This window comes from Carlito syrichta, unplaced genomic scaffold (assembly GCF_000164805.1).
Source record: "Carlito syrichta isolate Samal-C Ts95f unplaced genomic scaffold, Tarsius_syrichta-2.0.1 Scaffold314107, whole genome shotgun sequence".
Lineage (NCBI taxonomy): Eukaryota > Metazoa > Chordata > Mammalia > Primates > Tarsiidae > Carlito > Carlito syrichta.
In genome coordinates this window covers 164,969-179,593 of record NW_007258203.1, presented here as the reverse complement: position 1 = coordinate 179,593, position 14,625 = coordinate 164,969, and the positions used below count along the sequence as shown (strand labels likewise).

The window sequence follows — 14,625 nt, the reverse complement described above, 5'->3', positions numbered from 1 at the left end:
AGTTCTAGAGATCTATCGTACAGCATGGTGACTATAACTAATAATGCTATATTGCATACTTGAAATTTGTTTCACAAAAAAGCAATAACTCTGTAAGGTGATGGATGTATTAACTAACTCGGTCGTGGTAATCATTTCACAATGTGTATGTATATCAAATCACCATGTTATACACCTTGAAAAGAAAACAGTTTTATTTGTCAGTTATACACCAATAAGCTAATGGGAAAGAGAGATAACCAGGCAGGTAGAGAAACCACATCATATAATTTTAATTGGTATATCATCCCTTAGCAGTCAGACAAAAATTAAGAGAGAGGCTCATGTTGTCTCCATACGTGCACAAAAGAAATAACTCCAGTATAATCTCTAACATATGAAAAATGCTCAACAAATGTTCATTTTATGAGTTAAGTGAATAAAGAGATGTGTGGTCCAATTCTCTTAAGAGTGGACTAGTTGACAACCTACCTGAATGTATGGCCCTCCCTCACACATAAATAAGAACTTGTTATCTAGCTCTATAACGATAGATGCCAATTCAACCGCTGTGAAGAATGTTTAACTCACAAGTGTATCTTCATCATCTCACAAACTGAACCTTGTTCATCAGAACAACGAATATCATTCCACCCCCATTTCCTGGGCACCCCACGGTAATTTAGCATAACGCAACGTTCCGCGGAATTACTGGGCTCCCATCGATGCCAGAATCTGAAAGGGAGAAAAAGGATGAAGGTACTTCTTCAAACAGTGCTTTGAAAAGGGTCAGAGACAGTAAGAGGGTGATGGGCTGTGAATGAATGTCATGGAAGTCATGGTCAAATATGTCCCAAATCAACCCCTTGTCACTCATCATGCATTTTCTCCTCTGCTTGCATCCCTGGTAGTTCCCTTGAAAACTGTGCCCACCTCATTCAGTATTCTCCATCTTACTGCTTGAAATATCCTCAGCTGGGTGTGGTGGCTCAAGCCTGTGATCCTAGCACTGGGAGGCCAAGGCGAGAGGACTGCCTGAGCCCAGGGGTTGGAGACTAGCCTGGGAACTTGATGAGACTTTGTCTCTAAAATGTATATATATAACCTCACATCTTTAAAATAAAAAAGTAAAAGTTAATAAATAAGTAAATAAATAATTTTTTAAAAAGCAATATCCTCACAGCGGCTACCCCAGAGGTCTTCTTCTATTTGTCCATCCTTATGTCCTGTTCCCAGAGGACTGTATGGCATCTTTACGTGAGAAGAAGATTTTACCCTGGCCTCATTTATCACGAGTTATTTCTTTTCTTTTTTTTAATGCACTGTTTTTAGAATCTGAAGAACTAAATCTCTGTATCTACTTATTCCTGTCACCCTGTACAAATAATTAAATAATTTTATTTCTCTGATTCTCAGCTTTTCTATCTAAAAAATGGAGATTAGGCAGAGTGTGGTGGCTCACGTCTTTAATCCCAGCACTGTGGGAGGCTGAGGTGAGAGAATTATCTGAGCCCACGGGTTCGAGACCAACCTAGACAACTTGGCGAGACCTCATCTCTACAATAAATCAAAAAATTAGTCAGGCATGGGGGCACATGCCTGTAGTTTCAGTTACTTGGAAGACTAAGGTGGAAGAATTATCTGAGCCCAGTAGGCAGAGGCTGCAGTGGCTTGAGCATGCCACTACACTCCAGCCTGGGCAACAGAGTGAGACTCCAACTCGAAAAAAAAATGGAGACTAGAATAATATTACTATATGTTTCACACAGTAGATATGAGGATCAAAGGAGGTGATGTATTAAAATACTTGAGTTTTAAAGAATTGAGTAAATATGAAATAGTATAAGACTATCAGATTTAGCATCTTTGCTTTATGAGAAATATTAAATCTTAACAATTGGTTATCTTAATCAGCATTCATTTTTACTATATAGAGAGATAGAAATATAGTGTTTAAAAGCACAGCAAAATCCACCTGAATTTAAGAACTATTGATGAAGCCAGGCTCGGTGGCTCAGCTTGTAATCCCGCGCCTTTGGGAGGCTGAGGTAAGTGGATTGCCTAAGCCCGCGAGTTCGAAACCCACCTGGGCCACTTGGTGAGACCTCAACTCTACAAAAAATCAAAAAATTAGCCAGGCGTGGTAGTACGCGCCTGTAGTTCCAGGTACTCGGAAGGCTGAGGCGGAAGGATCGCCGGAGCCCAGCAGGTCGAGGCTGCAGTGGCCGGGAGCGGCCACTGCACTCCAGTCTGGGCGACAGAGTGAGACTCCAACTCAAAAAAAAAAAAAAAAAAAAAGAACTATTGATAACACTGTTCGGTGACCTTAGCTAACTATCCACATTCTCCAAGCTAATTTCCTCATCTCTATAGTGGGAAAGAAAATAATGTGTGCTTCATGGGGTTCTTGTGATAATTAAATGAGATAGAATTATTTAACCCAGTGCTCAAGAGTTAAAAGGAGAGTGAGCTATTTTAGTTTTATAGTTGAAAGCTAGAACACCCTGAACTCCCTGCATGATCCAGGATCCAGGATTCCTTTATTTTTTTCTATACTCACGTGAGATTTTTGTTGTATGGTGTCTGATCAACCCATTGCCAGTGATTCTGACCCTCTGGATCTGACAGTCCCACAAAATAAGCAAAATTTGTTTTCAGATGCTGGATGATGAAATCCTGGGGGAAGAAGAGAATCAGTGGCAGCCTTTAGCGTACTCAGCTTGACCTGAATCCTTTAGGACCTTGGGAAAATTAGAAGAAAAGGAGAAGATCCAGGAACAGCCCATGGGGACCTCTCCTGGAAGCGCAGGTCTTCTCTGGCCGAGAAGGGCAGGGTCGAAGACATCACTTGTGAGCACAATGTTCAGTCCATATGGAAGCAATTTCTATCTACGATCATAATGAATTCTTATCTCAGACTCACTCCCCCTTTCATTTTCACCAGGATATGCCATTCTTCAAAGTTGTGCATGAGAACATCTCGTCAGATTTAATCATTTTTTCATAACTTCAGAGATTCTTTCATTTTGTTTCTGATTTTTTATTGTGAGCCATGATTTAATTTTATTTCCCTATTCAGCTTAATACCTCTTCTCTGTTAAGTAGTTAATAATGTATAAAACTTTTATATGTTAAAATAACAAACTGATATTTCAGGCTGAAACATTTTCATCCTTCCACTCTACCCCCGTATGTTATATTTTTTAATGCCACGGTTTCTTTTGAGAGGTTAGTTTTACTGAAGCAGGAAGAAGGTATGGAATGTAGTCTTATGGGCCTTTTCTATCTATGTTATTGAAAGCTTCTATCACAGCATAAATATCCCCATGTTATTGAAAGCTTCTATCACAGCATAAATATCCCCAAATAACAAAAACCTCCTTCCTAGCCAAGAGAGGTACACCAGGAGCTGGAAGGGCCCTCGACGCCACTATTTATTAGAAAGTACCTGTTCACCCTCGGTGTTAATCACCAGCAGGTGAGCCTCCATTCTAGAGCAGTTCTTCTCACTCTCACTCCAAGGTTTTGGTGCAGTTGAAATAAAGTAGCAGCTAGAACTAAATGGCTTCCAATTCACTGGGCAGCAGCTCCAGACTTTCTCTGTATTGGGAAAAGGGGCAGATAAGTACAATATAAGGAATCACTTTTTAAAGTGTCCATTATTAAAATTAAGAACCAAGGGAGACCCCATGGAAACTGGAACTCCCATCCCCAACCAGATGTAACAAGGATCCTCTACCCCTCAAGTGTTAAGAAAACTTAGCCTCTTTTCTCCTGCTGAAGTGCTATCTAAAATGGTCAACTAAAACAAAATGCTTAAATAAGATTTTCACTCTGGAAACATAATGCAAAAATGCCCAGTGTTCAATAGAAAATCAGTCATATACGAAGAACCAAGAAGTTCTCAAACTTAATTTAAAAATGATCATCAACAGACACCAACAATAAAGATAACAAAAATGTCAGAATTATCTGACAAAATTTTTAAAGCAGCCATAATAAAAATGCTTCAACAAGACGATGCAAACATGCTTAAAACAAATGAAAAAATAGGAAGCTTCAGCATCGAAATAAAAAATATAAAGGAGAAACAGAAATAGAAGACATAAAGAAGAATCAAATGGGAAATTTTATAATCGAAAAATACAATAACCAAAATAAAAACATTGGTGGATAGACTCAACAGCACAACAAAGGAGACAAAGAAATTTGTGAGCTAGAAGATATAACAAAAGAAACTGCCAACTGAACAACAGAGACAAAATAGACAGAAGAAAGTCCCCAACATATGAACTTCAAGTTGCAAACTTTCAAAGTTGTGAACATGTGCTTGCTTCTCCAATCATGTAAGTTAGTTCATGTGCCTGGCATATATTGTCTTGTGTGTATCCTCTACAAGTGGCTGTGCTTTTGCATACCTTACTGTACAGTACTGCATTTAGTACAGTAGTACAGTATCTTTATTTCAAGCCCAGGATATCCAGAATCAAGTGTAAAAGCAGTGGTGTTATAGCTGGTTCTATATAGCCACTGTGTTAGTTGGGAACCTAGGCTAACTCTGTTGGACTTACAAACAAATTGGACTTATGAACGTGCACTTGGATTTACTATACCCATTCTTTTCAAGTGCACCTGGAACATATACCAAGATAAACCATATTCTAGGACATGAAACAAACCTCAACAAATTTGAGATCATTTAAATCTTATAGAGAGTGTTTCCCAACCACAATGAAAACAAACCAGCAATTAATAAAAGAAAGAAAAGAGAAAAAAATCGCCAAATACTTGAAACTAAACAACACACTCCTGAATAATCCATGGACCAAAGAAGTCTCAAGGGAAATTTTAAAACACACATTGAATCAAATGAGAATGAAAATACAAATTATCAAAAATTTTAGGACATTATTCTACAATACAAGGAACTAGGGTTCCTCAAAGAAATATCTAACTCTAGGATAGGAACATGAAATGTGCAATATGTGTCTAAAGCATTTTGTACCCCCAGAAAGCAAGGAAGTGCTAGAAAACAAGCACGTTGATGGTGATATTTCCTTTTTTTTTTTTTTTTTTTTGAGTTGGAGTCTCACTCTGTCGCCCAGACTGGAGTGCAGTGGCCGCCACCGCAGCCTCGACCCGCTGGGCTCCGGTGATCCTTCCGCCTCCGACTTACAGTAGCTGGAACCACAGGTGCGCGCTACCACGCCCGGCTGAATTTTTGATTTATTGTAGAGATGAGGTCTCGCCGAGTTGCCCAGGCGGGTCTCAAGCCCCCAGGCTCAGGCAATTCACTCACCTCGGCCTCCCAAAGGCGCGGGATTACAGGCTGAGCCACTGAGCCCAGCCGATGGTGATATTTCAAAAGGGTCACAGGAGTCAACTGAAAGAGTTCTCAATGGCCAGAGCTGGGAAAACAAAATAACTAAAGTAGGGATGGATAATAATCCAAAATTTAAAACAAACATCCATGAGTACATGCAGATATAAATAAATGATTAGATAAGTTAATATATGGGATAAAGAGACAAATCTGACATGCACAAGAATTTCAAATAAATTATATGGATCTTGAAGTGGTTAATTTTATATGTCACTTGTCTGTGCCACAGTGCCCAGATATTTGGTCAAACATTCTGAATGTTTCTAGATGAGATTGACATGTAAGTTGAGTTTAAAAAGAAGATTGCCTTCCATGTTGTAAGTGGGCTTCATTCAATCAGCTGAAGATCTGAAGAGAACAAAAAGATGGCCCCTCTGAGCAACAGGGAATTGTTCAACAGACTCTTAGTCTCCAACTCCAGCTCTTAGTCCTGAGTCTCCAGCCTGCTGGCTGCCCTCCACAGATTTTGATTTCTCAAGCCTCCACAATGGCATGAGCCAATTCCTTCAAAATGAATATCTTCTAGCCGGCGTGATAGCACGGGCCTGGAGTTCCAGCTACTCGGAAGGCTGAGGCGGGAGGATCGCCGGAGCCCAGCGGGTCGAGGCTGCGGTGGCCGGGAGCAGCCACTGCCCTCCAGGCTGGGCAACAGAGTGAGACTCCGACTCAAAAAAAAAAAGAAGAACGTAGACCCAGGAAACAGAGAGGGGATTCAGGAATGTTAGTTCGGGGGTAAGCTTTCAAATACTTCCTGCCTGTGCTTCCACCAATATCAAAAGTAAATTTGATTGGAGTTTTCTATTCTGACAAAATGCCTGACCCTCAGAGTGAAAAAGGATATCGAGACATTCCCAGGAGAGAACACAACTGGGCCACCCATATTTGTTCTCACACTAATCTTCTATCTTGTATTTTCAAATAAGTTCTGTATCTATTTTTAATCAATGTATTCATGAAGATTAGGGGTAAATCAAATAAGTAAAAAATAAGTAAAATCAATAAAACTCTAAAATTTTCAACAAAAAAAAAATGAATATCTTCCTACATATACTTCTATTGGTTCTGTTTCTCTGGAAAATTCCTGGTTAATACAAAACTCCACCATAATGGCGGGGGAACACAACCCCTCAGTCCTTAAGTGTAGGCTGTGCCTTTCAACTTCCTTCCAAAAAGTATGGAAAGGAGAGAAAAAAACAGTAACCTTTCAGTGGAGAAACCTGACAAACACTGTCTTAGCCAGATCAAGGCCAATGTTATTAGTCAAAAATCATTTTGATAGTATAAACCCTAGACACGATGTGATAAAATAGCATTTTACATTTGTGATCTTCCTCTCAAAACCAGTAGCCTCAAGTCTAAGTATTAGAAAAGCATCAAACAAATTCTAATAGAGGAACATCCTGTAGTACACCCACCCAGTAGTCCTCAAAACTTTCAAGGTCATCAAACACAAAGTCTAAGAAACTATCACAAGCCAGAGATACCTAGAGAGACAGGACAACTCGATGTAACGTGCTGTCCTGTTACAGAAAAAAAAATTAGGTGAAAACTAAGGAAATCTGAAAAAAAAATTGTGAGCTTCAATTAATATGTCAATATTGGCTCATTAATTATAATAAAGCTACCATACCTCTGTGAAATATTAATAATAGAAAATACTGTGTGTGCAGAGCAGGGGTAAAATAGGACTTTTTTGTATTATCTTCTGTTTTTCTGTAAATATAAAGCCATTCTTAAAAATAATCTATTAATTTTAAAATTTAGCTAATTCACATACATAATAAAATCATCATCATTTTCATCAAATGGTTTTAATTATGTAAGCAAAAGAGGACGTGTACATGGGAAGTTTAGAAAGAACCAAAGACCAAAACAATCTAAAAATTAAACCTTTGATTTTTTCCACAAAGTACATATATACAAGTACACGTTAGAATGTTATGTCCAGCCGGGCTAGGTGGCTCAGCCTGTAATCCCACACCTTGGGAGGCTGAGGTGAGTGGATTGCCTGAGCCCGCGGGTTCGAGACTCACCTGGGCAACTTGGTAAGACCTCATCTCTACAATAAATCAAAAAATTAGCCGGGCATGGTAGCGCACGCCTGTAATTCCAGTTACCTGGAAGGCTGAGGCGGAAGGATTGCCGGAGCCCCAGCAGATCGAGGCTGCGGTGGCCGGGAGCGGCCACTGCACTCCAGTCTGGGCGACCGAGTGAGACTCCAACTCAAAAAATAAAAAAAAAGAATGTTATGTCCAATGTATTTGCACACTTGTAGTTTAAAATGGTCATGAGATCAACATCTTAGTAAGATCTACCTGGGAATCCTATTGGAAATAGTGATTTCAGATCCTTATATAATGTAGTCAACCACTGAATTTTTACCTTCTGTGGTCACATTTTCTTTCTCACACACCAATTTTGTATGAATCGACTCTTTTGTAGTCTTTTTTCCTTCAATAAACTGAGAGTGTTTTTGAAAGAAAACTGGAAAAAAAAGAATAAAGACTATTCATTTTCTGGTAGCATTCAGATTTTGCTCTTTATTGTTACTGTCTTGCATTCTTTATAGAAACGAAAACTGCAAATGCCCAATTACTTGAGTAGACAAGCCCTGACTCAAAGATTTCCCATTCTGAGGCCAGAAATATCTCCAGGAATAGCTGAAAGATGAGTAGTTGAAAGAGGACATGACAGTTTTATCATAATGGATCTAAAGGGACTTCATATTCTCCTTCAATACTTAATGTAAGACGTCTGCAAAGGATCACTCTAGGGGAAGGGGGAGAGGAGGATAGATAAACACTTATATTTAAGGATGTACATACACCTAGACCACTTATGTACCCAATCCTGACTTATACCCCACATCTTTAAAAGAAAAAGGATGTACATAGCTTGAGACTTTGCTAGGTGGGGAGAATTAGCTAATTCTGAGGACTTCTGTGTTACCTTGGAGAAGGAGAATTTTAAAAAAGAACTTAACATATGGATCAAGAGAACATTATTTCCTTCCTCTTCTTTTTTTGATTCTCATTACAGCTTCACTCCCAGCCGGGCTTGGTGGCTCAGCCTGTAATCTCACACCTTTGGGAGGCTGAGGTGAGTGGATTGCCTGAGCCCGCGAGTTCGAGACCCGCCAGGGCAACTTGGCGAGACCTCATCTCTATAAGAAATCAAAAATTAGCCGGCCGTGGTAGCGCGCGCCTGTAGTTTCAGCTACTTGGAAGGCTGAGCGGAAGGATCGCCAGAGCCCAGCAGGTCGAGGCTGTGGTGGCCGGGAGCAGCCACTGCCCTCCAGTCTGGGCGACAGAGTGAGACTCCAACTCAAAAAAAAAAAAAAGCAAAAAAAACTTCACTCCCACTCCTCAGGACACCAACACACTCATTTCCTTCCTAATTTAAAACTAAATTAATTAATTTAATTTCTCCTTCTGGAAACAGATTTTTTTCACTTTTCTCCTTACCTTTCTTCTACTCCTTGACCCATCGCCTTCTGGCTTTGCTTTCACTATGCTAAAACCATCCCTGAAATGGATCCTGAGTGATATCCTAGGGCTACTTACTAGCTGTCTTCCTGTTTGACTTCCTGCAATACTTAACCTCAGCTCTCTTCCCCTTCGCTTTTGGGACACTACTCTATACTGGTTTTGCCTTACCTTTCTTGCTGCCATTTCTTTTCTAAGTTCCTTTTCCTCCATCTACCTCTTTTAACATGTGACGTTTCCCAGAGTTCTATTCTAGTGCTCCTTCTCATACTAAATTATCTTCCTAAGGAATATCATGTATTCCCATGCCATCACCTGCAACCTCTCTGTGAACCATCTTCAAAGCTCAGACCTCTCTCCTGAAATTCAGACAAATGTGTCTCCAACTAAACACATCCATTTGAGGTTCCCACAGACATATGAAACTCAGTATGCCCAAAACGTAAATCACCATCTTCCAACCCAAACCTACGACTCATCCTATATCATCTGCCTCTTCGAAAAACGTCATGATTTTTGAGTTTACCAGGTCAGAATGATGGAGCCACACTTTACTTCTCAAGCCCCTACCTCCTTGATCATTCAAAGATACCCTCTCTTCTCTTTTTTCATTAACACTAGCCTTGGACCAAGCTCTCAATTATTTCTCAACTAAATTAATGAATGCACCTTCCAACTTGTCTCTTGGTCTTCAGTTTTGACCTCATATATCCATACATCTGTAAAAAGCATATTTCTATAAGTCAATTTTGATTAGATGAATTCCCTACTTAAAATCCTTCAGTGTCTCTCCATGACTGTGACACATGGCAAAAATGGCCACAATTTTCAGCCTTTGTATCCACACCCCTTTGCAATGTGACTTTGCAGCGTCTCCAGTCAAAAAATAAGGTCTGTTTCTCCATCACTTGAATTGGGACTGCTTTTAAGACTTTCTCTGGGCAATAGAATGTAAGGAAGCTAGTTCTAAGTTGAGACTTCAAGAGGCCTTTTCTATCAGCTCCTAGTCTTGGAAGTCTGCCAGTTGCCCTGTGAACAAGCCAGGCTAGCCTGTTGAATGATAAGAGAAATGCGGCCAAATTTCTCCTGTCATTCCAGCTAACATCCTCTTCCTCTGAAGCCGGTGACTGGTTTCCAACACATATGCATGTGTGAGTTCAGCCAGGGCTGAAGAAACCAGCTAACACCAATCTAAATGACCCAACCACAGAATTATGAGCTAAATAAATAGTTGCCATTTTAACCCATTACGTTTTAGATTGGCTTACCAAACAGCAAAAGGTAACTGATAAAATAACCTTTCGGGGGAAAAAAAATCCAAGCTTTTTTTGGTGGTATACAGCATTTTTCATGATCTGAATTCTGTTTATTTCCCCTACCTATAACTTCATATCTTATTCACTTAGTACCATATGTTCCAGTCATGTGTTATTCTTACCCAAATTCCATGCTTTCTTATATCTCTATCTCTATGCCATTTTTGGTACACATATCTCTGAGAAAGTCTGTGTCAGTCTCCTGTACTTACTTCTTTTTTTTTTTTCTTTCTGAGTATGAGTTCCACTCTGTCACCCAGGCTGGAGTGCAGAGGCATGCTCACGGCCACTGCAGCCTCAACCTACTGAACTCAGGTGACATTTCCACCTCAGCCTTCTAAGTAGCTCAAATCACAAGCGCATACCACCATGCCCAGCTAATTTTTTTATTTATTGCAGAGACAAGGTCTCGCCAAGTTGCCCAGACTGGTCTCAAACTCGTGGACTCAAGGAATCCACTTGCCTTTACCTCCCAAAGTGAGTCGCCACACCCGGGGCTCTGTGTTTACTTCTTACCTACATAACACTTCCTGTACAATGTTGTAACCTCTGGTTCATTTGACTGTTCTCTAAGTTTATTGAGACCAGAGGCTATGGTTATCTGAACCTGTCTGGCACAATACCTGACATACAGGAAATAGTCATTACTACTTACTGAATGACCAAATGAATTAATACAGTATCTACCCAAATGTATACTGGTTGCTATGCCTTTTAAAAAATTGAACAATTCAGAAAGGCAATGATATGCAGCAGTCCACCTATTTTGTTAAGTTGGGTTTTAGATCTCATACAGTCGGGTAGGATGAAAATAACTAGAGTGAAAGTTCATGAAGAACTCTTTCTGAAGTATTTCTTCCCATCTCCTTCTTGTCCACCTGCTCATCCCAAAATATAACTGTCTGTGCATTCAAATAAGACTGGCCTTATAAATGCTGTGAAGGAAATATAGATATGTCCTCACAAAATGTCTAGTATGGAGCTGATGTCAAAAAAATTTCACTCTACAATACAAACACACACACATTTATTCTTCAATTTCTCTAATGAGAATGAATTCCAGTACTTTTATAGGACAGTAATTAAATCAAAATAAAGAGCAAAATTCCCAGTGGATTCTCGTGAATTGTGTCTCCCAGAGAAAACCGTATCTCAAATTTCTCGATAAGCCCCTTTTTAAATGTCAATTTTTAATGCATACCTTTCTCCTCATATACAACAGACATTGCTTCTTGATTCAGTTGGCATACTTACTGATAAAAGCAATAAAGAATGAGATTGCCAATAGCAGGAAGAGTATCAGCAGTGAGGCACACAGCAGCTTGGAAAAACCAGGATTACTTTTGTGAAGGATGGTCCTCTCCTTGGGAGCTGAAGAAGAAGCCAAATTAGTTTTATCAGGAATAAATGCTGTCCATGCGTCCTCTTCCTCCACCTCCTCCTCTTTTCCCTTTTCTTTAATGACACACAGTTACTATGGTCATTTGAAATATGGTATGGTAATACTATAAGAAAAGGATCGACAGTGGTGGGAATCTACGGGGGCGGGACAGGGAGGGCAAGCGTGGTGGGATTCATGGTAGTCAATATCTGTCTGGGGACACCCCTTATCAACAAGGGTGCCTGAACGATGCATATTTGTATACCTAACCCTTAACTGTACCCCACAATTTTAAAATAAAAAATATGGCTTAAAAAAAAGAAAGAAATATGGTATGGCATTCGAAACACTATGAGAATAGAATTAGAAAGGAAATAATAATGTCCAATGTAGAAACTTTAGAAAATACATCCCTACCATGAAGGATAACTGTTGTTAATATTTTGTTATATATTTTTAATGTATATGAGTATATGCACATGATTAAAACACCATAAATACTGATTTCTGACCTACTATTTTTTACATATTATCATGAATATTTTTCATGTTACCATGTTTTCCTCTTTAACACTATTATGGTTGCATAGTATTTCGCTATATGTGTAATCTTCCCCATTGCTTCCAACTTTGCTTTAAATAATGCTGAAACAAATTAATCTTTATAATAACCCTTCATCACATGTTCAAAATAAGGTCAGTCTTTTTAGTCACCATCTCGTGGTTAGGAATCATTTTCTTAAAACTATGATATATGGTCAAGTGAGGGGGGATCTTAGTATTACCTAGTATAATTGTATTTTTAGAAAAAATGCATATAAACATTTATGTATATTTATAGGTGGAAAGATACACACTAAAATGTCAATTATGGTTTTTTTCTAGATGGTGAGTGCAAATATTATGTAAATTTCTGTGCACCTCTTTAATTTTTTTCTAATGAAAATAACTACTTGTATAATTAAAAAATTATATAAAGTTTTTAAGGGGGGAAAACAGTTTTCCTAAGTTCCCTTCACAACTCCAAGAGGCATTTTAGAACATAAAGGCAATCCTGCCTCCTCTCTCCATAGTTTCTTGCACATTGCGTATGTGTTTTCCTGCCTTTTGTTCTGTACCAGAGATGTCACACATGGCCTCTAGGACATTTTGCGTACTTCCAAACGTAATTGAGTCTGTCTCACAAATGCAACATGCAATCGACTTCTGATTTCAGAAAAATTTTTCTGGAGGTTTATGGGACTTTCTGCGTAAGACTTTCTTTTTTTACTTTCAATTCTGGAGGGTACATGTGCATGTTCATTACATGGACATATTGTGTAGTAGGGGAGATTGCATCTCAGGTGGCCCATACCCCAGATAGTGAACATTGTGCCCTGTAGGTGGTTTCTGAACCCTAATCCCCGTCCCCCTCCCCCCAATTTGTGTCCCCATCTTTGTGACCATATGTGACAACATCTGAGTGAGAACATGTGGTGTTTGGTTTCCTGTTTCTGAGTCAGTTCATTTCTAGTCTTGTATTGGCAATGGTTTTTTGTTGTTGCTGTACAATTTCCATCCAGTACTAACCAATACACCCTCATCACTCTCTGCCCAAACTCTTCCCCTTAAAGTGATCAAAAAACAGATCCCACAAATGCATCAGGAACCCCTGCATCTGGCTGAGAGGATCAGAGGTTGAACTCAATCTCTTAACCCCAACCTCATCCAGCCTCAGAAAACACATGTGTACCAGAGCACTCGCCTTAGCTCACGAGTGCAGTTGCTTTTTCATAGCTCAATTCTGTTATAATCAGCAGAGTTAAAAACAGCACCATGGAGCCGGGCTCGGTGGCTCAGCCTGTAATCCCGCACCTTTGGGAGGCTGAGGTGAGTGGATTGCCTGAGTCCGCGGGTTCGAGACCCGCCTGGGCAGGCGAGACCTCATCTCTACACTAAAATCAAAAAAAAATTAGCCGGGCATGGTAGTGCACGCCTGTAATTCCGGGTACTCGGAAGGCTGAGGCGGAAGGATTGCCGGAGCCCAGCAAGTCGGGGCTGCGGTAGCCAGGAGCGGCCACTGCACTCCGGTCTGGGCGACAGAGTGAGACTCCGACTCAAAAAACAAAACAAACAAACAAACAAAAAAAAACAGCACCATGAAATCTTTTCTTCCCCACTATTCAACTGCACAACTCTTTACTGCTTCTCTGCGGGAAACTCAGCTTCCGAAACTCCTCCTGTGTTTCCCAGACATTGCTACTCAGAGAACCAACAATTGATATCACTCACGCCTCCCCTCCTCATCTGTCATCTCATCACTCACTCTGTCCACTAGAAAACAGAAAATAAGCCAGACATGGTGGCTCATGCCTGTAACCCCAGCACTTTGGGAGGCCAAGGTAAGAGGATTGCCTGAGCCCAGGGGTAGGAGATCAGCTTGGGCAACTTGGCAAGACCTCATCTCTACAATAAATCAAAAAATTTACCAGGCATGGTGTCTCACACCTGTAGTCCAAGCTACTGGGGAGCCTGAGGTGGAAGGATCGCCCGGGCCCAGCAGATAGAGACTGCGATAGCCATGACTGTGGCTCTGAACTCCAGTCTGGGCAACAGAGTGAGACTCTGACTCAAAACAACACAAAACAGAAAACAAAAAAGTTTTTACCTGCAGGAGAGTCTGAGTTGGTGCCTAAGGACTTGGATCCATTTTTGAATCTCACTTCAGCATAAGTGATTTCCGAAGCCATGTTGAGAAGAGACCTGCTTTCTTCAGAAAGTCCGTTTCTCCCTTTTCTTAAAACTTCTTATAAAGGAGTGGCAGACATGGTGGTAAATCGTCTACTTCCTATCTCCCAACTAAATGACAGCTAGAGGCCCCAAATAGACAAGTACCCCTGAGAGGGATCTTATGAAAACTAAAAACCACAACGTGGGGCCACTGAAGCCACAAAGGTGCAATCCGCAGGACTAGCACAATCTTTAAACACACGCTGGCAAGTGCTGTAAAAGTGGGAACTTGAAATATGATGGAAAAAAATAGGAAGGAGAAGAAAAGAGGAACCGAGGCGGAAGGATCGCCAGGGCCCAGCGGGTCGAGGC

General features: G+C 40.3%; 1 protein-coding gene across 3 annotated transcripts; it reads right to left on the bottom strand.

Annotated features, from left to right (window-relative positions):
- Nucleotides 1-566: 566 nt before the first annotated feature.
- CLEC4A (C-type lectin domain family 4 member A) lies at nucleotides 567-14,273 on the bottom strand. 3 transcript variants are annotated; one of them, XM_008071061.1, is made up of 6 exons: nucleotides 14,192-14,273; nucleotides 11,418-11,534; nucleotides 7,745-7,846; nucleotides 3,428-3,579; nucleotides 2,540-2,655; nucleotides 567-714 (listed from the first exon to the last, which is right to left on the bottom strand). In XM_008071061.1, the coding sequence occupies exons 1-6, from the start codon at nucleotides 14,271-14,273 to the stop codon at nucleotides 567-569; spliced, it is 717 nt and encodes a 238-aa protein (XP_008069252.1). The 3 variants fall into 3 exon arrangements, with proteins under 3 accessions (XP_008069252.1, XP_008069253.1, XP_008069254.1); XM_008071062.1 differs by lacking the exon at nucleotides 7,745-7,846; XM_008071063.1 differs by lacking the exon at nucleotides 11,418-11,534.
- Nucleotides 14,274-14,625: the final 352 nt, after the last annotated feature.

Coding starts and splice junctions, on each gene's coding strand:
- CLEC4A (XM_008071061.1), bottom strand. CDS start 14,273: ATGGCTTCGGAAATCACTTATGCTGAAGTGAGATTCAAAAATGGATCC. Junction 11,535..14,191: donor CAACTCAGACTCTCCTGCAG/GTAAAAACTTTT, acceptor CTTCTTCTTCAG/CTCCCAAGGAGAGGACCATC. Junction 3,580..7,744: donor AGAAAATGTGACCACAGAAG/GTAAAAATTCAG, acceptor TTCCCAATACAG/AGAAAGTCTGGAGCTGCTGC.